Genomic DNA, 19,161 nt, shown 5'->3' on the forward strand with positions numbered 1-19,161 from the left:
TCCATCTCTTGGTCCCTTCCCATTTGCAAAAGATCTGTTTCCTATTATCTTTTATTTTGCTTTTGTAAAAAAATATTTATTTATTTATTTTGTGTGCGTGTGTGGCCAGTTTAGCCCACCAGGGGGCGGGGCTGGCTGGTATGTGGTGCCAGGGGATTGAACCGCGGTCCCTGTGCTTTGCTTGGCTTAGCTTGTTCTAAGTAGGTGCTTTAGACCACTGAGCTATCTCACCAGCTCCTTATTTTGTTTTTTAGGCTCTAGGTTTCTCATGTAAGAGAAACCATGAGATATTTAAGCTTGTGTCTGGTTACCTCTATTATTTTTTTTTTCTTTTTGGTGGAACCAGGGATAGAACTCAGGTACTTGCGCTTGCCAGGCAAGCGCTTATTTTACTGAGCCATCTTCCCGGCCCCTTCTATTCTTAATAATAATCCTCTTGCCAGGGGGGGAAAAAAATAAAAAAATGCTGACCCGAGTTCTCTAAATCAACCCGCCCACGTTTGTCGTCATTCCTGGGTTCTTTGAAAAGCCCCGCCCATTGTCCTTCAGCCAATCATTCTCGTAGCAGAGCCACTATTTGAATATCCCCGCCCCCTCCTCGAAAGTGGCACTGGGATCTTTCCACCTCAGTCGGTCCCCGGATTCTTAAGTCCCCGCTAAGTGTGCTAGGTCTAGGTTGCACCACCATGGAGCTGGGGTTGGCTGGCCGCCGCGCGCTGGTCACTGGCGCCGGCAAAGGTGGGCTAGGGGGTGCGAGCAGGCCAAGCTGGCCGGCGGGTGAGGGTCAAGGGCCTGGCCAGGCTGGATGCACCCACGCTGAGCCGAGCTTCCCCTAGGCATCGGGCGCAGCACGGTCCAGGCTCTGTGTGCGGCGGGTGTGCGCGTGGTGGCCGTGAGTCGGACGCAGGCCGACCTGGACAGTCTAGTCAGCGAGGTAGGGCTGCGATAGTTGGGACCCTCAGAGTCTCTCCCCGTGAGCGCTGCTAGCTTAAGCGACCTTGGGTTTGGGAGGAGGCTGAAGTTGTTGCTGAGCGGGCCTGGGGCGAGGAAAGCTTAGGGTAGGTAGAAAGTGCGCTGCTGGAGGCTGGTCCTGCAACCCCGGATCTGCCCATGGGCGCCCCCTAGAGCTCTGAGCCCTCCCAGCCCGAACTCCTTCCAGTTTGAGCCCCCTCCCCTCAGATGGCAGACGTCTGCTTGGGCCTTTCTTGGGTGTGAGGTCTCGGCGGAGCCTCACCCCAATACATACAGTGTTCCGGGGTAGAGCCTGTGTGTGTGGACCTGGCCGACTGGGAAGCCACAGAGCGAGCCTTGAGCAGTGTGGGCCCCGTGGACCTGCTGGTGAACAATGCCGGCGTAGCACTGCTGCAGCCTTTCCTGGAGGTCACCAAGGAAGCTTATGACATGTGAGCCTGCAGGGGGCAAGAGAGCCTTGGGAGAGGGCAGGGGCTGTTTCCTCTCCTTCCCTGCCCCTGACCAGGGTCTATTCATCTGACAACAGGTCTTTTGATGTAAATCTGCGGGCTGTCATCCAGGTGTCCCAGGTGAGCAGCCCTGTTGGGCCGTGAGTTGGACTCTGAAGAAGGTTGTTTGCCGATTTTCCTTTGTGATTTCAGATTGTGGCCAAGAGCATGATAGCCCGGGGAGTGCCAGGCGCCATTGTGAATGTCTCCAGCCAGGCCTCCCAGCGTGCACTTGCCAACCACGGTGTTTACTGTGAGTTAATCTTGCTGTATTCTGACCCCACCCTACCCGCAGCCAGCTGAGACCCTATGTTGTCCTTCTTTGCAGGCTCCACCAAGGGTGCCCTGGACATGCTGACCAAGGTGATGGCACTGGAACTTGGGCCTCACAAGGTAAATGACTGGAGTGCCCCCATCACAGCCTACCTGCCCAGGGTACCCTCCCCACCTTCCTGAGCCCTGCTCATCTCTATGCAGATCCGTGTGAATGCAGTAAATCCCACTGTGGTGATGACGCTTATGGGCAAGGCCAACTGGAGTGACCCCCAAAAGGCCAAGGTTCTACTGGACCGCATCCCACTTGGCAAGTTTGCTGGTGAGTCAGGTGGGAGCCCAGACTGCATCAGTGGTCACTGTGCTTGCTTGGGGCCAGGGGTCAGGAGAGAGGGTAGCCTCTTCTGGGTCCTTGACCACCACCTTCCTCACAGAAGTGGAGAATGTAGTGGATGCCATCCTCTTCCTGCTGAGTGACCGGAGTGGCATGACCACAGGATCTGCCCTGCCCGTGGAAGGTGGTTTCCTAGCTACCTAAGATGCCTGCAGGGGCCGGGGAGATGGCTCAGTGGAATAAGCACTTCCCTGGCAAGCACAAGGGCCTGAGTTCAATCCCCGGCATCTGCAGCCACACACACACTTCAGCTCCCTGCTGAGCCCACCCCTACTCTTTCCCACCAATAAACCTGACTTTTGCTCAGGCTTGGTGCTGATGTCCAGGTGGACAGATATCTACTAGATCCACAGTCTAGGCCAACTGTAGCTTGCTCCCATACCTGAGACTTTAGGTATGGCTAGCCCTCTGGTGGAATGGGAAAAAAACCTTCCAGAAGGCTGTTCCTAAAGGGTGGTGAGTTTGACCCCAAATGGCCCTTGGCCTGGCCCACTTGGGGTGGCACTGGGGTGTGCTTATAAATGCTAAACAGCCAGTGTTACTCAGGGGAACACTGACTGTTTTCCCTTGTAGTTCACAGGTAAGGTACATGGAACAGGACAATGTATGACAGATGAACTTTCCTAATTTGCCAGTGACCAGGCAACTTCTTTGCTGAATTGGATAATTTTTTTCCAATAGTGGAAGAACATTTCCCAAACTTTTTGTGCTATTTACAAAGGAACGAGGAGCTGGCAAAATAGCTCAGTGGACTAAGTGCCTGCTTGGGCAAGTGCAGGGACCGGGGTTCGATCCCCAGCACTACATGCCTAGCTGGTGCTGGCCCCGCCCCCAGGCACACTGAGCCAGCCATTGAGACTGGGCCTGGGGAAGCACGCCTATAATCCCAGTGTGGGGAGGCTGAAAACAGACCACTACTGTGGTCCAAGCTGTGTAGTGAGACCTTGTACCAAATACATAAAAAAATAATAATAATACAAAGGAATGAGGACAGGGATGGAACACAAGTTATTTCTACCCTTACTCTGTCACATCAAGTCAAGATGTTGATGATTAATCGAGCCCTGACCTATGGAATTTGCCCACTTCTAAGGTGGAAATATGTACACTGTGGCTGATTTTTAAGCTGGTGTCATTGGATCTGTTAAGATATGCAGTAACATCTGGCTAGATATGACTGAAGCATAGATGACTGTGTAAAACTAATTAGGATGTTATATGTCTGCATTTTTGTGGATTTTTTTTTTTTTTTTTTTTTTTTTTTTGTATTTTGGGGAAGGATCTACAGGATGTTCAGGGTCTCACTACTAGATCAGACTCATAATGATTTGCCTGTTTATAGCCTCCCTAGAGCTGGGATTACAGGCATGCACCACCACACCCAGTCTCAATTGCCATCCTAGCATACCCTGGGGGCAGGACCAGCACAGCAGGCCCGGGGATTGAACCCCAGGCCCCTGCACCTACTTGCAGGCACTTTAATCCATTGAGCTATTTGGCCAGCCCAATTTTTGTGTTTCTTAAGACAAGAGTTTCACTGTATTGTTCAGGCTGAACTTGAACTCAATATGTAGCCCAGGTTGGGCTTGAACCACCCTGGCACACAACACCAGTTGTTACTCAGTCTCCATCCCTCTGTATATGCCGTGGCCCCTCTGCCTGATGCCTTTAATATCAGCCAAAGGAGGCCAGACATGCCTGTAATTTCAGCACTCAGGAGGCTGAGGCAGGAGTTGCAGGAGTTCAAGGTCAGTCTGAACTACCTAGAGACCCTGTCTCAAAACAAAAACAAAAATACAAACACAGGGGCCGGGGAGATGGCTCAGTGGAATAAGCGCTTCCCTGGCAAGCGCAAGGGCTTGAGTTCAATCCCCGGTTCCACCAAAAAAAAATAAAAAAATACAAACACAGAGGAGGTAGAGGGTGTTGTGGAAACTGCTGGGAATCTCCTAGGGTTCCAGCTGGCCATCCTTTCTGAGCACCACTGGGAGCTGCTGAACAGCCCAGCCCTCCACACTCCAGTGTGTCTCCCACTCTCACTAGATCCCAGGGCAGCATCAGGCCTGTCAGCACCTAAAGATGCTATAGGTACTTGCCCTGCTTTGATCTAGTCTCTAGGTGTTGGCAGTCTCTCCTCTTACCTGGGAGTAAGAGACCAAGCTCAGAGCCCTTCTCTGGGAACTTGTACTCTAAGGTGTTGCTGGAGAGAGTCCCAGTGTCCTGCACCTGCTATTTGGGATGGTTAGGAGCACTCCCAAACCCAGGTAGAGGGTAGTGAGAGATAGGAGACATTGGTGAAGAATGTTTATTGTATAAAATAAGAAGGGGCTACCCCTTCCTGGACCCAATGGACAACCTCCTCACCCATCAGGGAAGCCCGTCCTGGGGCTGCCCTGGACCTGTCCCTACAGCCTTGAGGGAGACCCTGCTCCCTCCCAGCTCCCATGAGGGCCAGGGAAGGCTGAAGCTGCACCCCAGAAAGAGAAGGTAGAGGAGACAGGATCCTGTCACCCCAGCCTTGTCCCCATGCTTCCCCTCCCCCCGCCACCCCCCACAGCAGACTTGGACACTAGACAGCTCAACACAACAGCACATTTGGCCCAGGGGCTGCTCCTTTGCCAGGCTGGCCCAGGGACTGGGGCTCTAGAAGACCGTGCACTTCTTGCCTGGCTTTTTCACAGGAGGTGGGCAGAGCACTGCCCGGATGGCCTCATCAAACACCGTCTTCAGGCCCCGCTGGGTTAGAGCCGAGCATTCCAGGTATTTGACAGAGCCTAGGACAGCAGATGGGGAAAGGGACAGTGAGGCAGAGGACAGGAGAGTTTGGGGCAGTGGGGTGGGAGTGGAGGGCAGCACAGGCAGAGTAAGCCACCACCCCAGAGCACACACCCTCTCCTCTTCCACCTGGGCCCTGCTGTGCTTACCAATCTCTCGGGCCATGGCCAGGCCCTGTGGGTAGGTGATGGGTGCCAGCTTCTTGTCCCGCAGCCGTTCAATGGTGTCCTTGTCATCACGAAGATCGAGCTTGGTACCCACTAATAGGATTGGCGTGTGGGGGCAGTGGTGCCGCACCTCTGGGTACCACTGTGGGGACAAAGGCTCTGACCCTGAAGGCATTGTGGCCCTCCATGCCTAAGAGCAGTTTGCTAGTCATGCCCAAATCACACCTCTTGAGACCTCACTATCCCTGGACACATGCTTGGTTCTTTTTGCCTCATAGGGTAGCCAGGGTGGGATTGGTGACTTGGTGTAGAAATGGCAGGAACAAAAGTGCCCAGCCAGGAAGCCCTGTGGTGTACCAGGGGCTCCCACTCTGGGAGTATCACCCCCAGTGGTAAGATGCCCTTCCATTCCATCACTCCCTGCTGTCCCTCCCCCAGGGCCACCCTCAGTGGCCACAGTGGAACAGCACCTCATTTGCCTCTGAAGGACAAGCTGCCTTCAGGCAAGAGACCCCTGTTCTGTCAGTATACCTCCTGAAGCAAACCCTCTACCAGGCAGACTCCTCCAGCCCTGCCCTACCTTGGCACGAACATTCTCAAAGGAAGCTGGGCTCACCAAGGAGAAACAGATCAGAAAGACGTCCTTGGGAGGAAGGGACAGGCAGGAGCGGTCAGGAGGGATGTAAACTGCCCCTGTGCCTTCCATCTACCAAAGCCACCCATCTCCTGGGACCAGCCCTATTGTCACCTACAGTTTGGGGATAGGAGAGTGGCCGCAGCCGGTCATAGTCCTCTTGCCCAGCGGTGTCCCACAGCCCCAGGTTGACTGGCTTCCCATCCACCATCACGTTGGCTGAATAGTTGTCAAAACTACAGAGCAGAGTGAGAAAGGACAGGGCTGAGCAGGAGTCCCAGGCCACAGAAGCCAGCCAGCTCGTGTCCTCATGCCTGCACCGAATTGGGTGAGGGGACCTCTGTCCCACTGAGGAAGCTCAGAATCGGGCCCACTGGAACAGAACCCTGTACCCAAGGGAGCCCCACACAAGTGCGCCCAGCCTGCACGCCTAGCGCCCCTCCCCTCCCAACTGCAAGCACTCACACAGTGGGGATGTATTCCCCAGGGAAGGCGTTGGTCGTGTAGCTGATCAGTAAGCATGTCTTCCCCACGGCGCTGCGGACAGAAACCGGCACACCAGCACACGTGGCTCACTATGGAGCCTGCGGCCAGGTTAGGTGGCAGGGCTGATGACAGGGGTCCCAGCCCAACAGATTTGCAGCCACTTAAAGCTACAAGAGGACGACCTGGGCAGGTCAGCTTTCAGGTGCGAAATGGTTGGAGTAGAACAGAGGCTCTCAGACCTAAATCAGATTTTCTGCCTCGGCTCAGGTGGTGTGTGGCGGGAGCTCTCAGCACCCAGGTGGGCGCGGCTGTCTAAGGTTCCGCGCAGGTGAGGCCCGGCCCCACCCACCGGCTGGTTTGGGGCTGGGACTAAGCAGCATCAGGTGGGCCCCGGTCAGAGGTCGGTAAGCCACGCTCTCGCCCCTGGGCCGCAATGAGGATGCGGGGTCCGCCCAGCCTGGACCTCGTGCTGGGGGACCCCGCCTCACCCCGCCGGGCCGCGCCCCGAGCCGAGGTGCGGGCCAGCCCCACCAGCCCCAGCCCCCGTGCTGCACTCACCCGTCACCAACCACCACGCACTTGATGGCCTGCATGGGCTCGGGGCCAGGCAGCGGCGGGCGCGGCCGCGAGCCGTGCTGCGGAGAAATGCCCGGCGCCGCAGCGGCCGCGGACCCGAGCGCCGAGCGAGCGGCCGGAGACAGCCGAGCGCCACCGAGTGCCGGGCGCGGAGACAGCCGAGCGCACAGCGGGCGGGGCAGGCAGTGGAGATCGGCGGTGGGGAGGGTCGCGGCAAAGGCGTTCGCGGGCCCACCGACCTGCCATGCGCGGGTCGGAGCACCCGAGGGGCAGGGACGGGAGGCACTGGAGCGGCAAGGCTACAGACCTGGCTACAGACCTGGGCGGGCAGGCGGGCTAAGCTGCCCAGAGGCGCCGCCCACCCTGCCTTGGGCCGTTGCGTGCAGGTGTTTGCAGCAGTTTGCAGTCCGGCAGCGCCCTAGCACTCCCCGCTACTGGTAGCAGTGGGGCCACCCATCCCCACCTCGGAGGGCACTCCCGCGGTACTGAGACGCCGGCTGATGAAGAAAGGCGCTAGGCCAAAACGTATCACTAAGTGCATAACTTTTTTTGTATTTAATAAAAAAGTTCTGTATTTCCCGCCTCACTTTGGTGGGCGGTTGCTGAGCTCGCCCGTCAGGTCTCTTGCGCTGCACCGCTGTGGGATGAGTACCAATGAGCGCCTCCTTGGGCGCAGCGCTATGGTGCTGTGTGACCTCTTTGTCTCCCCTCACTTTGGAGGGCTCAGGGACCTCAGAGAGGTCCCCTGCACATAAGTCAGGATGGCATTTTGTAAGAGGCTTGCCCTCTGGGCTTCCTCGTCCCGGATGCGTGCAACCTCTGCCTCTTTGAGCCGTAGCTTCTCCCGGAGGGATGCGTTTTCGCTCTCCTTGTCCAGCAGCGCTTCCCGGTGGTCACTAACCATCACTGTAGGTGAGATGCTCAGTGAGTTGGGCCCGGCCCTGGGGCTGAGACCCTGTCTCAGCTCAGCCCTCCAGTCAGCAATGCAGTCACCTTTCAGCTGTCGCTCCAGGGCAGCCACCTTCTCCCTCAGTGCCTCTTGGCCAGCCAACTCAGCTTGCAGACGGCCTATCTGCTCCTGCAGCTCCACCCGTACTCTGCTCACCTCAGTCACCTTTTCCTGGTCCTTGCTGCTCAGCTCCTGCAGAGCACGGAGGATGAGACAGAAGTAGGGCAGGGCATCCCAGAACCTATGAACTCCAAAGCCTGGTTACCTGCTGCAGCTCTTCCAGGCGCCGTTGCTGCCCCTCTACCTGCAGGTGGAGTTGGCCAGCCCGTGCTTGGGCATCGGCTACCATCTGCTTCTGCTGTGTACAGACACCCTGTGCCTCATCTCGTGCTTGCGCCAGCAGCCGCAGCTTCTCCTCCATGTGTGCCAGGTGCTGTTGCTGTGAGCACAAGAAATGCTACTGCACATGCAGGGGATCACAGCAGGGGATCATCTGCATGCAGATGGAGCCCCCACACACACACAAAGGGAGGATGCCCATGGTATCATCCAAGTTATCACTTATCCTGTTCTGAAGCCACTGAACTCTCCAGGGCCTCCAGAAGCATCCCGAGGTTAGTCCCACCCATTGCCTGCTGTCTGCCATCATCTTGTCCAAGCTCTCCAACTCCAGGCTCAGGTCCAGTCCTGCTGGCTCCTGGCACCTCATATCCTAACTCAGAGCCCTGTATCTGGGGAGGACAGCCCTGGTCTTATCCACTCCTGCCATGGGCCTGGCTCCCTTGCAAGGCACTGCACTAGGTTGTGTACACTTAAAGCGGCAGCTCACCTCCTCCAGGCGAGCTTGGTTCCTGGCCTTCATGAGCTCCTCCTCAGCCTGGCCGCGCTCACTGAGTGCCGCCGCCTTCACATGGCTCAGCTCCTGCACCATGGATAGCCATCTGTTAGCCTGTCCTCCTGCCCCTGACCCAGGACCCCTTCCGGGACACCCAATAGCCAATCGGGGAGATTACCCTCCCAATACTCTGGTTTCTCTTCAGATCATATAAGGCTTTCACCTTTTACCAAGAGCCACCCAAGGGTTACACAGCTACCCTTCCTTCACTGGGTAGGGGCTTCATTGTTCAGGGAGCCTAAATGCCACCCTAAGCCTCTCTGGCCTCTTGCAGACACTGGTGAGTAAGTACCCAGAGTGAGGCTTGTTAAGGCTAAGGGCAAGAAGCTATGTTCCTGAGTCCAAGGCCAGAAAACCCAGGGTGTGCTTCCACCCTTAGCTCACCTAGGGCCAGAGCTTGGCCCTCGTCCCCATGGGCTCACCTCCTCCAGGGACAGCCGAAGGGCCTCCAGCCTGTGCACCCTCTCCTGCATGGCCTTCTGACTCTCCTCTAGGTGGCGGGTAATGCACTCCACCTACCCCAGTGTGTGTTATCAGTCAGGCAGGCAGAGGCTCCCCCAGCTCTCCCTACCCTGGAAAGCAGGCATCTCTTGAGAAAGGGCTGCCCAAAGGGCCTGGCAGGAACCAAGGATGAAAGACATGGCTGAGTGCTAGTTCCCCAGAACATGCACCCTGAGGAAGGGAGGTAGGTGCCTCTTTAGCTGCAGCTAGCACAGGCCCAACTACCTGCCAGTCCCACCAGATGGCTCTGGGTCTGACACCCACTCTAATTCTTAAGGAACAACTCAAGGGTAGTGAGGGAACCTCCAAAAGGCATGCTCTGGGGACAAAGAATCACAATGAGAGCAATCTACAGGCAGCGTAGAGAGCTGGGACAGATGGTAGCACTAGGAAGGCACCTCCTTCAAGTGTAGCTTCTCAGAGTCCTCTAAGCTCTGCCGGGCCCTTCTCTTCTCCATGTCCAGGCGCTCTGGAGGCCCAGTGGGGAAGAGAAAGGGTGAGTTTTCTCAGGGGTGTTCCATTCCTGAGGCTCCCTGTCCCCTCAATGGCAGGCCTGCCTATGTCCCACCCTCAGCCTGGACAGTTCGCATCTTCATCTCAGCTGATGTGTGGGTCAGCTCCTGCCTGGTCAGAAAGAGTTGCTCCTGCTGAGACTTCACCTTCCGCTCCAGCTCATCTACCTGGAAAGTATGCAGTAGGGAAAGAAACTGGAGCAGCCTACTGCTCCTGCCCTGGGTACCCTGGGTGGCTGGCCCCACGCGCCTCATACCTGGTTTCGAAGCAGCAGGTTCTTTTCATTGGCAGCTGACAAGTCTCTGAGGAGCTTAGACTCCCGTTCTGCAGCTTCCTGAATAAAGTGGCCACATCTAATCACCCTGCTGCCCTACCTTCCACCTGCCCACCACAGGCCTGCCCCTAACCTGCTGTCCTAGCCTGTACTCCTGCTGTGCCGTGGCCAGCATCTCCCCCAGGTCCTGGACCTTCTGATCAGACAAAGCCAGGGCAGCCTCAGCCATCTGCAACCTGCAAAGAGGAAGGGCCAGCCCCTGCATGGCTCCATCAGGAATGTGACCTGCCTTACCAGTCTCCCATTTCATACTTGCCAGGCCCTATCCGAATGCCAGCCAGTGCTTGGCTCTTGCAGAAAGCCCTCCTGAGTCAACACCCACCTCTGCTTGTATATTCTCTACCCTGTGGGTAGACCTGCAGTTTCCACAGGACTCTGAACCCCACCCATCCACAGCTGCTTACTTGGCCTTGAGAGATTTGATGATGGAATGCCTCTCATTCAGGGCTTCCTGAAGCTGCCCCACACGCACTGCCACTGCCCTGTAGGGAGAGAGGAGAGGCTGGGAAACCCAGGGACTCCCTGGCCTCAGGCACAGCTGTCATGCATCAAGGACTCCAGTACACAGGAACTGAGCTGGGGAAATGTGCTGTTACCTGTCTTAACCCTCTATCCACCACTTTGGGAAGCCCACTATGGCCATTCCCAAACAGGGCCAGACAAGGCCTATCTTGAAACCCTACCTCCCACAATCCTGGGCCCACTTACCGGCTGCTCTTGGCCATCTCTTCTCTCTGCTTATCAATTGTCTCCATCAAATCCACAAACTGGGAACAGAGCCAACCAAAGCCCTGTCAGTCCAGAGCCTTCCCATTCAGTTCTGGTCAGAAAAGGAAGGCAGGCTCCCGACGCCACCATGCACCAAAGGACTCAGCCTCCCTGGGCCACTGTCTCATTCAAAGTGAGGTGGTCCCTATAGAGGGAGGCTGGGAAGTTGACTCTCAGGTCAGGCCAAGAGACAGTTTAGTCCTGGGTATGGGCAGCTCAAAGGAGCTATAGGATCTGTGAGAATGGATGATGGTAGCCACAGGGGCCGCAGAAGAAGAAGCCAGCCAGGTCTTCAATCACAGCAGCCCGGCTGGGCAGGGAGCACTGTGCTTACCTGCTTGGACTTCTCCTTTTGGAGGTGCTGGACCTCCCTGCTGAGGATATGGGTACGGGCCTGGTTCTCCTGAAAGGCAGTATGCTGTTCCTGGTTGTGGTCCATGGCTTGTTCTGTTGGAGGTAGGAGACTAAATGCGGACTCCTCAACCTCTCAGACCCAATGCTCACCCTGCCCTGCTTGGCTGCACTGCAAGCTGGAACCAAACATATCCCCAACAAATCTGACTCCCCACCTTCAGGACACTAACAGGTTAAGTACTTCAGTGGGACAGAGGCTGAGTGCAGCAGGGGTACAGAGTGAGTGTGTGTGTGTTTGTTCACACTTGCTGGAAAGGTCTTCTCTATCACCAGAGATGAGCACCATCCTGTGGCCTCTGCCCCCACATCGAAGCCCAAGGGTTGCTGTATGACTTTAAGACGTAGACACTGTGTTCTAAAAGACCCAGTGACTACGGTCAAAACCAAATACAACAGTTTGGCTATACTGAGGTGCAGCTGGTGACAAGAATTGGAGATGACAGAAGAGTCACGCAGACATCAGGAGGCAGTGACTCCAAAGCTTAAGGATATGGAATAGGCTGAGGTCTAGGCCCAAGCTCAGCCTTCAGTAGCTGGCACTGTGGAATAGGTAAGGAGCCAGGGGCTATGAACTTGCTAAGCCTGAGGCTATTGTGTTGTCTCTAGGGGGTCAGCAGAGGCAGGACAATGTGGAAGCAATAGCTCTGACAGAAGAGCACAGGCCAGGCAGCCCCACACTCACACTGCTCACATGCACAGTCACAAACTTAGGGGTGACTAGGCACCCCTCAGGCATTAATATTGCTGTTAAGGGTAAGGGCTCAAACATATAGGACCTCAGTCTCCCTGGCTATGAGGTGGGTGATCCTTCTTCTATGCAAGTACCAAGAACTGAGCAAGCACAAGCAAGCCCTCCAGCAGGCAGCACTGGGCAGTGAGCACACAGCTTGGCTGTGGCTGTTCACCTTCAGCTCTTTCCACCTAGGTTAGGCTACTTGTAAGATACGCTTAGCTGTCCTGAGCCCTGAGCTACACCCCTGCCTTCCTGAATGGCCCTCTATTAAAGGGCTTCTGGCCTCTCTCCCGCACCCCCCCCCCACCAAATGTAAGCAATTAACAGCCCTGTGCACCCATACCAACAGCTCTGAGGACGTCACCAGGGACACTGTTCCCAGCCAGGTCCAGCCTCCACAGGGTTCTGTTGCTGGGTAGACAGTTCACCAGAGACCTACCTCCCAAGAGGCCAATGTTATTCCAGCGCAAGTCTAGAAAGAAACCTGTTGTCACTTGACAGAAAACATCTGTGGGTGAGGGATGCTGGCCTTGCTATGATGTTCCTATGGGCGGACTGCCAAAAAATTAGGCTCCCAAGCCAGCCCCTCCTGCAGCATGAGGATAAGGATTTTTTTTGGCTGGCTCAGGCTGCCTTAAGGGCAATTGGGAGCTGGGGACTGAACCGTGGTCCCCGCACCTGACTGAGTTTGCTCCAGCAGGCGCTTAAACAAATGAGCTAACCAGCAAGCCCCCAGCATAAGGATAAAGAAGCAATGGGTACAGCCCAATGTAGGGGCCTCACCCAATTGCTGGAGAGTGGTGTTGCCTTGTAGGGCCAGGGCCAGCTCCTCTGCACCTTTGTGACTGATCTGGTTGTTTCGGAGGTCCAGGTGTCGCAGGGTACTGTTGACTGCCAGGCCCCTACAGAAGGTGGTGAAGGCCTCTTCCCATGTGCCCAAGTTGTTCCACTCCAGGGTGAGGCTGCAGTAAGGGAGATGAGAGGGTGCTTGGCTCAGCAGGGTACCTTGTTACACAGGGTCCAGGGCCCCTGTGGGGGGTTGAGGGGGTGGGGAGTATGTTCAGGGGTCTCTGGCAGAAGCTGGACCCTCCTGAGTGATTTCCACCCACCTACTCCCACCAACACATGTACAACATGGACAACTGGCCTGAGGAGCAAACAGGCCACAGGACCATGTTTTCTGGGGCCAGCCCTGAGCCACAAAGGGCTGGGAAGTGTAGTGTGTCTAGGACCATGTCCTACCTCTGAATGGACTGATTCTGGCGGAGGAATTTTCCCAGAGCCTCGGCCCCTTCAGCTCGAAGATTATTGCCCTGGATAGAAATGGCCTGGCCAGTCACTCTTGTCACCCTGGCTCAGCTTGGAATAGCATGTGTGCTTCACATGGCCCTGGTCAGGCAGTGGACAAGACCAGGGAGGTAAGCTCTTGGCAAAATCATGCTCTTTTTGTGATCCTGGTGGGTATCCTGAGACCAGTCTGTGTTTATGTGAGCACTGTCCTTCAACACAGCAATATGAAGACCCTGGGATCCTGTGTTCCCCTCTACTTCCTGGAGGACACCTGCTCACCTTCAGATCCAGAAGTCGCATGACAGTGTTGACACACAGCCCTTGAAGCAGCATTGTGGCCCCTGAATAAGGATATGTACATGGTCACTCTGTGCGTCTATGCTCAGGGCCCACTTTGGGGACCCATTGCAAGACAGTTCTCAGAGGGACAACTGTCCAGATGTTGTGTGCACACTGGAAAGGAGTTTCCCACTTAGTTCTAGGTTTACCTTTGAAACACCTGCAGCCCTTCCAGGGACAGGGTCAGCCCCTAGATCTGACCTCTCTTGTGCCAGAGCCCTCAAACTGCAAGTCAGGGAATGTTGGGATTTCTCCTCCATTGTAAAGAAACTATCCTCATGTCTAGTTTTGAGGGGACAATACTGCCACTAGTATATAAAGAGGAAAGGAACCAATCAGGTGGCACAGAATTCCTGCTGGCAGTTTGGAAGGCCAAAAGAAGCCAGAGAACCCACTCTCAGGTTAGCCCCTAACAAAGTGCCAAACCCCAGCCTGAAGCTGCAAAGATGCCCTCATGCCCACCTTCCTCGCTCAGCATGCAATCGCTGAGAACCAGCTCCGTCCACACTGTCTGGTTTTGCAGCAGCTTGCCCAAGGCTTTGCAGGTGTCCACCGTCAGGCTGTGCCCCGACAGATCCAGTCGGCTCTGAGGAGGCTGGTGAAGCTGCCGCAGGACCACCTCCTGTGGCTCGGCCCCACTCTCTTTGCACAGGCGGCTGTAGGACCGCCGGAGCTCCTCCATGTCCCCGAGTGCAGGGGTCCTTGCCCGCATGCTCCTAGAGGCAGGGCTCGCGTGTACCGGCTCTCCCCGGAGGATCAGCGTTGGAGACAGACGGGAAAAAGAGGTGCGGGTCGAAGGGACCCAGGAGGGTAGAACAGGAGGGTGGAGGGGCAGCTACAGGAGTCGTGGTCCCCGAGGGGAAAGCCAAGGAACAAGGCCTGCGTCACACGACCACAAGCCCACCCAATGCTTGCACTACCAATCCTTTCAGTACTGCCACGCTCTACCTCGACTCCCGGTGTTTCAGTATCCAGGAAGAGCGGGGAGCGCTGGGAAGGGCAGCGAAGACTGAATCCCAGGAGGCACTGCCGGGCTAGCCACAGACCAATGAGAGCGAAGGGCGGGAACAAGCACCGGAACAAGCCGGAGGAGCAGAGGCAGCGACACTGGCTCAGTGATAGGGGATGGGAGCGGTTCTCCCGGAGGGCGCTCTCATTCTTTGGCTGGGAGCTAGAGGAGGGACTCTCAGATGGTGCTCTCCGTGCTAACTGGCTGGGATTGAGGGCGTGACCACGAGAGCCCGCGTTTCATGCTCATTGGCTGGGATGCAAGGGCGGATCTACGGGGAAGTAGCCTGGAGGCAGCGATCATGGAGAGATCCAGCGCAGGCTTCCGGAAGGTGAGAGTTGGCGGTGGGAGATAGGTGGGTGTGGACCTCACAGCCCTCTTGTGACACCAGTGCGTACCCGCGATGTTTGCCCATTCTTCTAAGAGTGGGAGGGCAGACCGATCTGAGACTGAACGGAGATGTGTGCAGAGTCTGATGCGCCGCAAATAGCCAGGAAGCCTTAGAGCCGCCCCACACGGTCAGGTCCGGGGGCGTGGCTCAGGTTCTGTCGACTTCTCTGCGAGGTCGAGCGAGCCCGTGCAGAGGGCCAACTGAACCCTACACCCCGTCCGGCCCGTGTCATTTTGCCCTTCGGCAGAAGGCTAGGAGGTGCCGAGCACTCTTCATGTCCGAGGGACTTGGCCATCGGGGAAGAGAGGTTGTGCTATGCGGGTCCCAGTGGCACTCGGGGCCACCGATGTCGAAGAGGCCTGGGTCAGTACTGGAGGGGCACCCACCCGGGGATGGGCACGGACTGAGCCCGCTTGGAATGCTCGAGTGCCGACAGCCCTGGCCCCTAACTGTGAGAGTGACGCAAGAAGCAGTAGCCCCGGCCCGAAGACTACTTGGCGAGGTCAGGAACTTAGCGTGTCGCAGGCTCCGACGCAGGCCACGTCTTCTTGTACGTGGAGGTTTCCCGAGTCGTCTAGGCCTGTGCATTGGCCGATTCGCTGGACTTTTGAGGCCTGGGCACCCGGGTAGGAGTCCTGGAGGTGGGTTCTGTTGCCTTCCTCATAGAATGCGAGGTAAGCGAGCCCAGCAGGTGGCGCTCCGCCCTCGTGTTTCTTGCCAGGGACCCTCCAGCCTTGGACAACTGTACCTTCCAGTCTGGACTCCCGGGTACCCAATGCTGCTGCCCCCTTTCTCTGCCATCTCCTGTACTGTCCTGGGCTGGTTAAAGCTAAGCAGTATTGGGGCAGACCTTCAAAGGGGCCAGCCACCCTCAGGAGCAGATGCCTCCTCCCAAGGGAGAGCAAGGAAGCAATGATAATCATTTCTTCACTCCTCTTCCCCTCCTGTTCCCTGGAGCCCCAGAAAGCAGGTAACTGGGGTGGGCCCTCTCCCAATTTCTTGTCCCTTTCAAAGAGATTTCTTGAGCACCTCACCAGTCTCCTACTGAAAGAGCGGCCTCACATGGCAACTCCAGCTGGAAGTCTCAACCTCTATCCAGTCACTGCCTCTGGTGCCAGCGAGGCTGTGGCTGGCTAGCACTGAGCCCTGCTTCCCCCAGGAGCTGGTGAGCAGACTGCTGCACCTGCACTTCAGAGATGACAAGACCAAAGGTGTGGGTGCTACCAGCGGGGCAGGAGGCAAGGACTGGCAGTGGGGGAACTTTCTAACCTACTCTCCTTTTGCAGTCAGTGGGGATGCCCTACAGCTTATGGCGGAGCTGCTGAGAATCTTCGTAGTGGGTGAGCCCAGAGCTGGCAACCATCAGAACACTTCAGGTTGCTGGTTTTATCTTTTGGTGGGAAATTTTTCCACTTCCCTTGAGTACTGAGCTCTGCACTTTTGAGAAGCTGGTGGGGGTGGAGTAGGGCCACTCAAGTGCCCAGCACTCTATTTCACTTTTCTGTATCACATCAGAAGCAGCAATCCGGGGGGTGCGGCAGGCCCAGGCAGAAGACATGACTCTGGTGGATGTGGACCAGCTGGAGAAGGTGCTTCCTCAGCTGGTATGTGGGTGTGGAGTTCACACATTGCAGCTGCAGTGGCCTAGGGAGTGCCAGGCCACTACTCCAAGTACCCTTTTCCTTCACAGCTCCTGGACTTCTAGGGGTATCCACCGCTTACAGGCCACCCCCAGGAAGCCAGTATTCTCCCTGCAAGCTGCTATGTCTCCTATGGCCTGCAGTTGTCTGAGCTAGATCCGTACCAGCACTGACACTTTAGTCCCAACATTGTTCCCTAGCCTTGGGGGATGACAAGATCCTGGCAGCTGCCACCCTTCTTGGCACCCTCTTGGTTTGTGGTTCAGACTCCTGGGGACAGTCCCTGTGGGTCCTAGGGAGGCAGGTGTGTTGGGGGGGGGGGACTGGTCTGCTCCTGGCCACAGCTACCCTTGATAGCCCATGTGTTTTCAAACCAACCAGCTGCCTTACCACCCCAACACCAAAGCCGGTGTGCAGCTTTTTACACACCTGATACTTCCCTGAGCTGTAACTTTGTCCTCACAAAACATCAATAAATTGTCTTCCTTCTTGTTGCTGTTAATCAACCAGTCAATTTGCTTTAAGCCTTACCCCATTATCTTTCATCTACAATAACTTGGTAGGATGCAGGCTGAATGCTGTGAAGGGTAACAAGACACATGTGCCCATGGCCTGGAAGGAAATCAGAGCTCTCACACACATGGCTGGTTTGCCTAAAAAATGTCACTCCTGCCTTGGGCCATGGTGGGTTAAAGTGAGGGCCAGGACACAGTAAAAATGTGAGGGGATGTGGGAACCTGCTGCTAAACCCTGCACCTGCCTTGAGGCTGTGCTGTGCCTTTCCTCATCCCTGTCCAGCTACAGGCCACCCTTACTGACCAGGGAACTCCACCCAAGCCTGACAGCCCACTAACAGCTCAGGTGATAACCAGCCAGCTCTGCTTGCACCACTGCTCAGCCATGTTGGATCCCAGCACCCTTCTGGATGACCTGAATTCCCTCTCTGGAGCTCTCCAAGCTGCTCTGTAAGAGTCCAGGGAAGGGGAATTTAGCTCTGGGGTCAGAGCTCAGTCTCAGGAACATAGCTTTCTTGGTTTCCCCTCCTCCTGCAGCTCTGGAGGACTTCAAATTAGCCTGAGGTTGCAGGTTAGTTTGCTAGGGAGACCCTTCCTTCTGTACTTCCATCTTCCTAAAAGGGGAATTGATGAGATCAGCCAGGTAGACGTGAAAAGCCAGTGTGCCTAGGGCTCTGGACTACCAGGCCTTTTGGGGGTACCTTAGCCTTTGTTAACACCACAGCCATACCATAAGCCAGACTCCCCAGGAGTGGGAAGGTAGCTAGCCATGGATGAGAGCAGATGGAACAAGACATGGTAGCTTTTTCTACAGAAAGGATGATTCAAAGGACTTGAGTGTCTTTATTCCTGCTCCAGGTAGGGATGAGGTCCTATAGCTGGCAGACAGTACCTCTGGCCCAGCAGCTTTCACCTCTTGCTGGCTGCAGGACAAACACACCAGGTTTACTGCAGGTCCTAGGCTCCTGCCAGCTACCCTGCCCCACCCAGCCAACCCACAGTAGGCACCTGGCAGCTTCAGCCACTTGGGCACCTTGTCCAAGCTCCTCTTCACAGGCTGGTCAGACCCTGGGATGGTCTCAGGAGTGCTCACTGACCCCTCAGCAGCTGGCTTGGACTCAAGAGGTACAGGGTCAAGGTCTAGCTGTAGTGGTGTAGACCTAGCAGCCCTGGACATGCACCTGGGGAAAAGGCCCAGATCAGAGTGGCAGGTGCTCCTGGAGGCATCTCCTCCTGCACTGTGTACTTACCTCGAGACCAGCATGTCAGCTGCAGATGGGGAGATGGTGTGTGCCAGCAGCCCAGGCTCCAAATAGACACCTGCAAAATCCCAAGCCCACCTCAGCCACAAGAATCTTCCCACTCACTTGCTCAGCTCCAGGAGGGGGTGGCTCAACAGGTGTTGCCCAGGGAGGCAGGTATCAAGCTACACATCCCCTAGACCCACATCCCTTAGCATCCAGCTTGGGAGCTTCAGATATGCTGAAGAATGGCTTTCTGGGCTTAGCAGAGTACAGCTCCCACTCACCTGCTGGTTCCTCTGTTCCAAAGTGCACAAGGGCTGCAGGGAAAAGATTTGCCTGTAGGAAGGCAGAGAGCTCAGCAGACAAACAGAGGCTCCATGAGGCTGGGGGTCTTGGTGAGACCCCTTTCCTCAGGCAAGCCGCCTAACTTGGACCACATCCACAGGACAGCCCCAAACACCAGCTGGGGAGTTGTGCTCATCTGTGTGAATGAATTCCTCCATTTCCCTTCACTTTTCTCTCTGCCTCCTGCCCAGCAATAACCAAAGCTGGGTATAGTGGGATTCCAGCACTGGGGAGGGTGAGGCAGGAGGATTGCTGTGAGTTCGAGGACAGCCCGGGGTTACATGGTGAGACCTTGTCTAAAAAGACAAAACCAACACTTTCAGGAGGTCAGTCTTAAAGCTCACTGTGACTCAGGATATCCTGCCCAACATGTCAGAGTCAGGACTGGATGGATGGAGTCAAGAGATGGAGGATGTCCTGTGGATGTGGTCCAAGGACAGCCTGCTGCTGTCCAGGAATGAGATGGAGGCCTGTGCCTTCCCACTGATCACTATCTTTCTCCAGTGCTGCCCCCAT

At 56.0% G+C, this 19,161-nt stretch overlaps 5 protein-coding genes across 10 annotated transcripts in view; 2 read left to right on the forward strand and 3 right to left on the reverse strand.

The window, feature by feature from the left end:
- Window positions 1-612: 612 nt before the first annotated feature.
- Window positions 613-2,303, forward strand: LOC101559981 (L-xylulose reductase). Its single transcript, XM_004639464.2, has 8 exons — window positions 613-738; window positions 837-934; window positions 1,249-1,403; window positions 1,499-1,541; window positions 1,614-1,713; window positions 1,789-1,853; window positions 1,938-2,055; window positions 2,168-2,303. Exons 1-8 carry the CDS (start codon window positions 687-689, stop codon window positions 2,269-2,271), a joined length of 735 nt encoding a protein of 244 aa, XP_004639521.1. The 5' UTR covers window positions 613-686; the 3' UTR covers window positions 2,272-2,303.
- Window positions 2,304-4,043: 1,740 nt separating this feature from the next.
- On the reverse strand, window positions 4,044-6,918 carry Rac3 (Rac family small GTPase 3). Of its 3 annotated transcripts, none has more exons than XM_004639465.2 (6): window positions 6,748-6,918; window positions 6,169-6,240; window positions 5,822-5,939; window positions 5,650-5,712; window positions 5,052-5,211; window positions 4,044-4,901 (listed from the first exon to the last, which is right to left on the reverse strand). In XM_004639465.2, the coding sequence occupies exons 1-6, from the start codon at window positions 6,780-6,782 to the stop codon at window positions 4,771-4,773; spliced, it is 579 nt and encodes a 192-aa protein (XP_004639522.1). In that variant the 5' UTR covers window positions 6,783-6,918; the 3' UTR covers window positions 4,044-4,770. The 3 variants fall into 3 exon arrangements, with proteins under 3 accessions (XP_004639522.1, XP_023555003.1, XP_023555004.1); XM_023699236.1 differs by having other exon boundaries at window positions 4,841-4,901; window positions 5,048-5,211; window positions 6,748-6,826; XM_023699235.1 differs by having other exon boundaries at window positions 4,044-5,211; window positions 6,748-6,826.
- Window positions 6,919-7,448: 530 nt separating this feature from the next.
- Window positions 7,449-14,514, reverse strand: Lrrc45 (leucine rich repeat containing 45). Its single transcript, XM_004639466.2, has 17 exons — window positions 13,964-14,514; window positions 13,442-13,503; window positions 13,115-13,185; window positions 12,656-12,834; window positions 12,216-12,344; window positions 11,060-11,172; window positions 10,666-10,724; window positions 10,362-10,439; window positions 10,031-10,133; window positions 9,880-9,957; window positions 9,679-9,790; window positions 9,509-9,579; window positions 9,032-9,124; window positions 8,544-8,636; window positions 7,980-8,153; window positions 7,759-7,906; window positions 7,449-7,671 (listed from the first exon to the last, which is right to left on the reverse strand). The coding sequence occupies exons 1-17, from the start codon at window positions 14,211-14,213 to the stop codon at window positions 7,475-7,477; spliced, it is 2,010 nt and encodes a 669-aa protein (XP_004639523.2). The 5' UTR covers window positions 14,214-14,514; the 3' UTR covers window positions 7,449-7,474.
- Window positions 14,515-14,646: 132 nt separating this feature from the next.
- Cenpx (centromere protein X) lies at window positions 14,647-17,021 on the forward strand. 2 transcript variants are annotated; one of them, XM_004639554.2, is made up of 5 exons: window positions 14,647-14,841; window positions 16,061-16,112; window positions 16,188-16,241; window positions 16,417-16,505; window positions 16,592-17,021. In XM_004639554.2, exons 1-5 carry the CDS (start codon window positions 14,752-14,754, stop codon window positions 16,604-16,606), a joined length of 300 nt encoding a protein of 99 aa, XP_004639611.2. In that variant the 5' UTR covers window positions 14,647-14,751; the 3' UTR covers window positions 16,607-17,021. The 2 variants fall into 2 exon arrangements, with proteins under 2 accessions (XP_004639611.2, XP_023555005.1); XM_023699237.1 differs by having other exon boundaries at window positions 16,061-16,241.
- Window positions 17,022-17,874: 853 nt separating this feature from the next.
- Window positions 17,875-19,161, reverse strand: part of Aspscr1 (ASPSCR1, UBX domain containing tether for SLC2A4) — a 42,778-nt gene continuing 41,491 nt past the window's right edge. For 2 of the 3 annotated variants that reach the window (XM_004639555.2, XM_023699314.1), the window contains exons 13-16: window positions 18,585-18,636; window positions 18,307-18,376; window positions 18,065-18,237; window positions 17,875-17,979 (exon numbers count right to left, since the gene is read on the reverse strand). In XM_004639555.2, coding sequence (XP_004639612.1) covers window positions 17,966-17,979; window positions 18,065-18,237; window positions 18,307-18,376; window positions 18,585-18,636 — 309 coding nt within the window. In that variant the 3' untranslated portion in view covers window positions 17,875-17,965. The remainder of the gene's footprint in view (window positions 17,980-18,064; window positions 18,238-18,306; window positions 18,377-18,584; window positions 18,637-19,161) is intronic. The other variant, XM_023699313.1, reaches the window with a different exon arrangement.

This window comes from Octodon degus, unplaced genomic scaffold (assembly GCF_000260255.1).
Source record: "Octodon degus isolate 3935 unplaced genomic scaffold, OctDeg1.0 scaffold00112, whole genome shotgun sequence".
In the NCBI taxonomy this organism is placed as follows: domain Eukaryota; kingdom Metazoa; phylum Chordata; class Mammalia; order Rodentia; family Octodontidae; genus Octodon; species Octodon degus.